At 30.9% G+C, this 9,672-nt stretch overlaps 1 protein-coding gene and 1 long non-coding RNA gene across 2 annotated transcripts; both read right to left on the bottom strand.

Annotated features, from left to right (window-relative positions):
- Positions 1-902: 902 nt before the first annotated feature.
- LOC107062276 (uncharacterized) lies at positions 903-2,963 on the bottom strand. The gene is made up of 2 exons (XR_001474530.1): positions 2,370-2,963; positions 903-1,036 (listed from the first exon to the last, which is right to left on the bottom strand). It is a non-coding gene; the product is annotated as an uncharacterized lncRNA (long non-coding RNA).
- A 3,902-nt stretch (positions 2,964-6,865) lies between these two features.
- On the bottom strand, positions 6,866-8,914 carry LOC102588274 (2-oxoglutarate-dependent dioxygenase AOP2-like). Its single transcript, XM_006356124.2, has 3 exons — positions 8,486-8,914; positions 7,529-7,853; positions 6,866-7,206 (listed from the first exon to the last, which is right to left on the bottom strand). Exons 1-3 carry the CDS (start codon positions 8,860-8,862, stop codon positions 6,955-6,957), a joined length of 954 nt encoding a protein of 317 aa, XP_006356186.1. The 5' UTR covers positions 8,863-8,914; the 3' UTR covers positions 6,866-6,954.
- Positions 8,915-9,672: the final 758 nt, after the last annotated feature.

Genomic DNA, 9,672 nt, shown 5'->3' on the forward strand with positions numbered 1-9,672 from the left:
ACAGGTCTTAGGCAATATTTATAAATAAAAATTGATCTTTCTTCCCAAGTCTATACAACATCATCAAACTCAATCATATTTGCTTTCCTTCTGTAGTATGTGTGCTATCCTTTTTATTTTATTTTTTATCATAATTGTTTTGTGATTATATGCAGTTACATATTATTATCGGCAACCAAATATCATCATCGGATATGTCATTTTTGTGCAGGCAACAAAAAGATTTCAGGTAAAATTATTAGGATCTCAGACATTCGTTTAAATGGAGAGCACTACAAGTATATCATCTTCTCAAATGTTTCTATAATTTTCATAAGTTATTCTTTTACATGTTTGTTCTATTTGTGGAGTTTGAAGAACATTTCTATCTTTAGAGTGTATTGAAACAAAAGGGAAATATAAAACAACTGTGAAGAACAAAGAAACAACCAAAGGTGAAGAAAACACGAGCATGTCGGTCCTTTTTTTAAAATTATAATGTAACTATACTATCTGAGAGAGAATACTAATGAGCTTGAAAAGTGCATAATAAAAAATTTAAAATAATTTAACATATGAGTTCTTGCTCGATAAAGCACTATCATTCACAAGTATTTTGATATCTTTGACTCATCTATTTACCTATAGTTTTCTTTCTTTCTTCTACCAAATAGAATGTTAATTTTTTGTTGTAGCAAGCAACACTTTATATGAAAGCTAACATGTTTAAAATTTATAAAGTATATATAAACAATTCTTTATGGTTTATAACATTTAAAGAATTTTCAAAACAATTAGCATTATAGTTCATAAACTATATAGTAGTAAATCAAATTTCAAATTATTAATGAATTTGTTAAATGAGTAATTCCACCGCGCGAAGCGCGGCCAAATTCACTAGTTATTACATATATGAGAGTGAGTTAGAGTTTACAAATTATTACAAGACAATAATAGAAATTAAATAACATATAAAACCCAAATTAAACAAATTTAGCTTGTCTAATGTTTTCCTTCAATGGCAACTCTTCAATATCTTGAACTTTGAGTTCAAAACCTGTTAACATGTAACAAAAATAGAAGCAAGTAATGATAACTAATTTGATATAGCAAAAGTGGTAGAACTCCTGGGCACACGCATAATATTAACTAATTCATATACACAAGCAGCGTATGGACATGTAAGAATTCCAACAAGTCGTGGAGAATATGTAATCACATATTGAGAAAGAAAGGGATAAGGGAACTAAACTGGATGCTTCCTCTATTATTTCAAGCATACATAAAATATGAACAATGCAAAGATTAAACTAGTGGAAGGAAACTAACCAATTATGCAGAATTATTTATCAGCAATGAAGATCAGATAATGTACCCGAACACAGCAAAACAGCAACACAGAGAGGAACCTTTATGTTTACCGGAAAACTTATTTTTTAAAAGTAGAGAGCAATGTATTTTTAGTATTCTTTTTTTTTTAGTCTAAGCCAAGTGTAAGAGTTGTCTTCTCCCTCAAAGAGTGAAGCAAAGACCTTGTTTTATAGCAGAGGAGAGGTCGTGATTTTAAAGGAAAAGAATCAATTAGGAGCAATTATGGAGAAAATATTTCCTTACCAAGAGAAACATATCAATCAAACATTACCAAATATAATCACATAAAATTAGTCCTATTTAATTAAGGTAAATCAATCAACAATAGTCAGAATGTAAAATAGGCAAAGAGAATGATTTTAGACAAATAATTGATATAGTTAAACTAATAGACATAAGTTATTTAAGGAAAGGGGATTACATTCAGATTTATGCTCGCATTTTAAAATAATTTAGCACAATCATATAAATCACAAATTGGCACAGAATATATTTATGGTAAGACTTATGAGCAAAGAAGAATTAATTCACGGATTCAATCACCATAGTAATCTTGCTCAAATTTACTAATAAGAGTCAATTAGCATGCTAAAATTACCATAAGTAATGGAATGCCTGCTGTTAAAATCTGACTTCATATAAGCAAATATATCGATTATTCCAAGAATCAAACTTTTATTATTGAGCCGAATTAACAAAGTCATTCCACATCCTTTAAAGATTATATATTATATCTAGATTTGGCAGACATAATCAAGGACAAACATGCTAGTATTACTAATACCCATAATACTAAAGCAAAATGCAAGATTTATGCTCATATGGCTAAGCAAGACAAATAAGTAATAAACACAAACCAACATATAATCACAATACGAAATCAAGCACTTATTGGGTTAACGGGGCAATAATAATAAACGAAATCAAGCCGATCATGTAAGACTCGAATTCTCAAAACATCCATATCACAATAGCCAAAGATGTAATGAAAAGCTTAAAACATTTAGATTAAAACTTACTAGGACGGATCTGTTGAGATCCGTCTTCGAACTCAAACTTCGCCGGAGACGAGAGGAATGGATACTCGAGGGTCTAGCTGTTTTTGTTGTTTGTTGTTGCTGTTAGCCAGAGCAGTTGATCAGAGCACTGGAGCTGCTGGTTTTCGTGGTGGCTGCTGCTGCTGATTTTCGTGGTGGCTGCTGCTGCTGCCAGTGTTGCTGGCTGCTGCTGCCAGTGTTGCTGGCTGTTGCTGGTGGCGCTGGTTTCTGCCGGTGTTGCTGCTTCTCTCGTCTGGTCGCTCGCCGGAGATGGAGGCTGCTGGAGCTGCGAGAGGGGAGAAAGGAGAAGAGACGAGGGGGGGAGAGAGAGAGGGCGCCGGAGAGGGGAGGATCTGCCTCCGATGGCTTTCGCCGGAAAAAATGGCGAGGTGGAGGGATGGCGGCTGCTGGATCTTTAAGTGAGAGGAGGAAAAGTGAATAAACTTTAGGGTTAGTCTTTTAGGATTTAAAATAGGAAAGATGAGAGGAATCGATCTTGTCCGTTGATTTAATTATAGATGAAGGGCCAGGATTTAAACGGAATGAGATGAATGGTCAGGATTTAGAAGAGGGGTTTTAAATCAGATTTGATTGGATTTGGAATGGCCAAATTTGAAATAAAATTGGCTAGAATTGCAATGAGAGGATGGTTATTATTGAAATAAAATTGGAATAGATTAGGCTAGAATTGAAATAAAATCATATAGTTTAGGCTATAATTTAAATGATTTAAGGGAAACTTAAGGAGATGCTATTCAATTAATAAAATACTAAGTATATTAAAACATTTTCATACAAATTATACACATCTAAATTTTAAACATTTAAATAAAATAGTTATTTCGAGTTTTGCTAATAAATTTTTTTTAAAAAAAACTATTTTAGTAATATCTACAATAATTTTTAAAGTATGCATACTAAATATATAAATTTTTTAGTCAAAATCGACTAAATTTTAAACTCAAGATATATTTCAGAATACGTATTTAATTGAATAGCATTCACAAAAATGGTTAAAGGTCGGTCAAAATTGGGTGTCAACAATTGGTCTACCTTAAAGGAGAATCCTGGCAAATATATAGGCTCAAGATTAAGCTATAAAAGTAATACCGATTACCAGAAACACGAAGTTATCAAAGTTTCCAATGAACCAGTGAAGAACAGAAATTAATTAACAAAACTAAAATATGTAAAAATGTACCAGAATCTGGAAAAACATAATAGGAAGAAGATCAAGCCACTGAATGCATAGTGTCCCCTTAAGGAAATTATTCCCCTCTAGTATCTGAGGTTTGATTTGGAATATGTCCTTCTAGGATAGAATGATCTCAATCACCAGTGTATTGATACCCAAAACCCTGGTGTCAGCGAGCCACTCAACGGCAGTAAAGTCCACGAAAAAAAATATTTGTGCAGAAGAAGAAGAAGAAGAAATTAGAATTTTTCGTAAATAAAAAATCTGAAGAATCAGTGGTATTTATAGCCAAGATGCACTGGTTTCGAAAGGTTGCAACCTTTCAGAAACCAGACAACCATTCCAGAAAGTTTACAACCTTTCAAACGGTCATGGTTGTTCTTGAAAGTTGCAACCTTTCAGAACAATCATCTCCAACGGCGGGAAATTCAAATTAAAACGGGAAAGTGTTTTAAATAAAACGGGTCGCGCGGATCCGAGTCAGGTCGGAACGTTTCGGTTAATTAACTAAATAATTGAAACGTTTTGGCCATTTAATTAAATAAATAATTAATTAACTAATTAAAACAAACTTTGTCCAAAAAAATAAAATATGTCGATCGATCATTTTTCGGCCGAAGCCGAATCCGAGCGACGACGACGGTGCGAGGGGGGTCCCTCTTTCCAACACTTTTAACAACTAATAGAAGTGTTTCTCTATTTAAACCCTTCTATTTTTCTTTCCACCACCAATGAGGGAGAAATGTCATTTACTAAAGCATAAGAGAACTTTTCAAGTTCCTCTCTTTTCATCTTCCCTCCATTTCCCATTAACTCTTGCTATATACCCAATAACAATTTTAGAAATTTAGAGTGAATATGCGAAAACTCATTTTATCGGCTCTAAAAATAGATAACGTGACATAACATGTTAAATTATGCTTTAGCATAAGAAATATTTACATAATGCTGAACATATGGTGGTTAAGACATTTTCTTTTTATCACATCGAATAATAATCCATTATGAAATCAAAAAAATTAAGCGTTGCTCCTACTTTTTATTCGATGGCCAGCTAGCTAATACTTGTTTGAGAATCAAGTGAATAGACAAAGAAGTATTTTCACATAATTTTAAAATTTAAGCTATATATATATATATATATATAATAAAAATAACGAAATTCATGTGGAAATATTCAAATATTTGTTAGCTGTTGGGTGGGCTGTAGGTGTATTTTAAATTCTTTTACAATGTATTTGTTGGTTTGTTGTTTTTCGAAGAAAGCTTATTTATTTATTTTTATAGAGTACTATTTGTTTTGTTGTTTTTTGTGTTTGTAGTGTGATGTCAAATTAAGATATTCAATGCAAAAATAGCTAGAAAGTCCAAAATGTATTGTTAGGAGGATCTTATCCTGAACAATCTTTTATGATTAAATAAAGTGTTTGATTGATGATTATTTATATTTAAAAAATTATGTATATGATTGTCCCAATAATACATATAGAATTGATCAGCTAATGTGACATTTTTTTGCAATTAAAAATATTTTTTGGACCCATTCTTTTAAAAAACACAAATTATTCGTAAATTGGTCTACCTTAAAGGAGAATCCTGGCAAATATACAGGCTCAAGATTAAAATATAAAAGTTACATTAATTATGCTAACACAAGCCATAAATTTGAAGATTAAACTATAAGAAAATATATATTACCAATCATAACTTGGACGATAAAATGATCACAGAAATTGATAAAAAGAGGAATAAACTAAAGCTATAAAATTGTTGATGATATAATGCATGAACGCAGATTTTGGACCCATTAATCTTGATAACATATTAAATTATAAATTTTTGGTGTATTTTTCTAGCTAATAATGTGAAATGGTTAGTTGTCTCCACAGCTAAACGTCAAAGGGATGATATAATTGATCTCGACATAATTAGAACATTCAACTAGGTTTTAAAATTGTGTGTCTAAGTAATTACAACTTTTGACAGTCCAAAAGGTCATACATTAATTGATCCATAATGGTTTAATTTTCGTTTTTTCTCTTCTGAATTTTTGTAAATATTGCTGTTCAACATTGAAAAATAATAATAATTCGGTCTAACTTTTTTATTTTTTTAGATATGTGCATCAAAATTCAAACATAACGTTGGGAAACGACCTATTATAATGCAGAGATATAGTACAACAGCATGTTAAATATTAGTACTGACTAAACATTACCTATTGTTAACGTCTACAAAAAAAAAATAGATTGTCATTGATCGGGTGATTAATCTAACGTTTTATTTTCATAAGATTTTCCATTTATTCAAATAAAAAATTTAAATTGTAGTCTAAACTCTAAAAGGTTCATAAACTAGAAAACAAAAAAAAATCATTTAATAAATAATTATCCCCTCCCCCCACCCCCAAAAAAAAAAAATCATCGGCAAAAAATTGCGAAGAGTTCCATTCAAAATTTTATGACTCGTTTGACTATTACATTGGTTACTTAACTTTTATAGTATTAAAAAACTTTATTATCTTTTTGAATTAATATAATCATCTATGATCGAGAATGATCAATGCATAAGATTATAGTTTGCTCAAAGGATCCGGTATTCTTTTTTTCTTTTGAAAAATAGAACAACTATAGCTGACATGGAAATATTATTTGAATTGATTGAATGATTTTGTAAGTGAATTAGCAATAATTGAGTGATCACTTGAAGGGAAAAAAAACTTTTTAGATTGTCTTGTGTCTCAGAAATAAACGGTGGGGCCAGACTGAATCCGCGCGTAATGGATTCACATGGCTACCTCCTCCGGCCCTACCCTGCACATGTTGACGTACGTATCTACAATCAAATTAAATCTCTTCTATTATAAAATAAATTTGAGTGACTATTAGTTACGTTGAGTGACTTTTTTTGAAATAAATGTTCACTAATTTGAAAATTAATGTTTGATAAATCGTATATAACATTATTTTCAATATGTTTTTTACTTTTGAAGTTATATTAAGATACATTCAAGCATGAACTTTACTTCAAATATCCTTTGAAAAATAATATCTTTCGTAAAAGGTATAATCAGACCCAATTCCATCTTCAATTCCGAACTTTATAAATATCAAATTAAGTAAAAATATATTAAAATCTATTACCCAACGCTACCTCATAATTGAAAAAACGAAAAGGAATTCACAAATTTCTTAATGAGGATAATTTTAAAAAATATTTTAAAAAAGCTATTCGCATTCGATGCTTACATCAAAATCATATTAATTCGATGCTTACATCAAAATCATATTAATTGAAATTTTATTAGTATTATTTTTCCTTTTCCCCTTCTTTCACCTCCTGGAAATTAAACTATTACAAGCAATTTGCATATCAAGCACCACAATAGCTTTTGAGAGCACATTCAAGTCTTCTATTTTCCTCTTTGCTAAAGAACTTTAGATAATCAAGATGATTGAATGAGTTGAATAGTAAAGGGTGCTCTTCATCAACAAGCTCTTTTGGTGTTTCAACCATTAGTGAATCTTCCATGAATGAAAATTGTGCTATGGAGTATCTTGCTCCTTTTTCTTCCCCCATCATCACTCTATGATGTGGAGATTTTATCCTATTGTTGCTCCATGCCTATTATCCAACAAATAATATCAAATATAAAGACAAGAACTTTTATACACACTTAACGTTATAAAAGAATTTTTACGTTATCAGTATATATTTATCTGGTGTATATATGTACTAGGTTACTTATTGTATTATCCACATTGATAATTATTTCATAAATATCTACTATGCTTCTTTCATTTATTCTTCCTACTTATCTTTTAAGTTATTCAATTTAATATTACTTATAAAAATAAGAGGTAGAATCATAATTTGAATTTTATGAATTTTTACTTCTATAACGGGTGATATTTGGTATTAGTGACGAATGAAATGAGATCGATACCATGATCGCGTCCCCAGCCATGACGACGATGGAGGAAGGGGAAAGCTCAACTCCAAACCACTGTCCATCTTTCCCTTTGATCTCCAAACCATTAACTTGATTAGTCTGATGAATTGTTGACATGAAGCTCTTGTCTGTATGAGCAACAAATCCCAGTTTTGCTTCTTCTACTTGTGCTTCTCTATATTTCATTACTCTAGCTAGATAATTCACTGATTTGACATGTGATTCATAGTATTTCTCTACACCATAGCTCTCGAAAACCATTTTCACCACCATTTCTTCTAATTCTGCTGATGCTTTTGAGTATGCTAGCAATGCTTGGCTAACAAATTAAAATTAAAAAAAGGAATAAAAGGATTAGTGATCGTAACTTAACCTCAAAAAGCAACTCGTACTGTCCAAGATCATAGATGTGGGACTACTAATACGCCCTGACATGACAATTAGAGTGTGGACAAGATAATATGAGACCCAACATTGAGTGTGTCTGAATCGCCCAAGACTAATGAGAGGTTATTAATGTCTTGATTTATTTTCTTTCTCAAAGAAATTGGAATGATAAATAGTGAATCATTCAACTATATACATATATTTCAACTTCAATCTTGGGTAGGGCTATTTCGAACTCAAAAACTAGCTCAAGAGTAACGGATTATCCAAGATCATATAAGACACATTGTCATATCATCCACTGATGTGGGACTACTAACACTCCGCACACCTAGACCTGACAACTAGAGTCATATAGACAAGATAATATGGAGAGGCCCAACATCGAGTGGAAACAAGAATATTTAAGTGTGTCTGACTATGATAACATGATAAAAAAAAAATGAACATTCAACTTAACTCTACTTCGAAGACTAGATGCTAAAGATATGAGATTCGCCCAAGACTATACATTAAACAAATTATCATCACCGATGTGAGACTATTTAACAAAGAAAATATTACCTAAAATCATTGTGTCCATTAGGCCACATGAAATTGGTGAAATTTTGGATACCTTCAAGTGTATTAGCATTATCAATGCCCATACTCTCATAAAGAGGAATAAATGGGATTTGCCCAACATAACCATACAAAGGTTTACTAGACTTATTTTGTACTTTTTTCTGAGTTGGAAGATCAAACAACTCTTCTAGTGCTTGAAAAACATCATCATGGATATTTAATGAGACTTTATCATATAATGCTACAAAACAACCATACTCTTCAAGAGCACAAACAGCTTCTTTACTTGCTTTGGACCATGAATTTGTACCTGGTTCCAAATTCTCCATGGTGAAATCAATAACAGGAAGTTTGTGGGAAACTGTTAGAGAACCCATGGATTTTTTTTAATTTACTTTTTTTGTCTCTTAATTAATTTCTTGGAATTGATGTGTGTGACACATTAATCCACATATCTTATATAATGGTCTTGCTGATATAGGATAATAATAATGGTTTGTCACAACATCAATGATGTTTTTGGAGCCATATGACAAGGAATATTAATTTTAATATATATATTTTTCAGGACCATAAGTATGGCGCAAGATTATTAATTTATATTTTCATGCAGTCTAGGGAGGTTATGGTGTCTCTATCTTGAATAAGATAGAGAGATTGTTTCAGATAAGACACTCGATTGAAGAAAAACAATTTCAAAACATATTTGAGAGGGACACATTATTTAATTAAGTGGGCTCCTACATGACGAAGATAGTGATTTCAGATTCAATTTAATAAGGATAATGTTAATTTACTAGGCCAGCTTAGCTATCAGTTAGAAGCAAGCTGTTTAAGTTCATTTAACCTTCAATTAATAATTTACATATGCACTTTTGACTATGCATCATCACAAACTTAATGAATTACTAACAACATCTCCAATTCAACATCAAATTTTGTAAAATTTGATGTTTTGAGCTTCAACCCACATCAATTTTTACTCCAAATTTAGTGTGTGAATAGTGTTACACCAAATTTGGCGTAACACTATTTATCACACCAATTCACTTTTTGAATATTTTAATATTATTTTATTATACAAACTTTTAATTAAAAATTATATAAATTGTATGTTTTAATTAAATCTCTTGTATATTTAATTATTTTTTATGTAATATTTTTATAATATTAATTTTAGATATAAA

The sequence above is a fragment of the Solanum tuberosum genome, unplaced genomic scaffold, assembly GCF_000226075.1.
Source record: "Solanum tuberosum cultivar DM 1-3 516 R44 unplaced genomic scaffold, SolTub_3.0 scf00215, whole genome shotgun sequence".
Taxonomy (NCBI): Eukaryota; Viridiplantae; Streptophyta; class Magnoliopsida; order Solanales; family Solanaceae; genus Solanum; species Solanum tuberosum.

Bases quoted from the DNA above. Each gene is read 5' to 3' on its own strand.
- LOC102588274 (XM_006356124.2), bottom strand. From the start codon at position 8,862: ATGGGTTCTCTAACAGTTTCCCACAAACTTCCTGTTATTGATTTCACC. The intron at 7,854-8,485 runs GTAATATTTTCT...TTAATTTGTTAG, and splicing joins AATGGACACAATGATTTTAG to CCAAGCATTGCTAGCATACT. The intron at 7,207-7,528 runs GTATCGATCTCA...GTTGGATAATAG, and splicing joins TGGCTGGGGACGCGATCATG to GCATGGAGCAACAATAGGAT.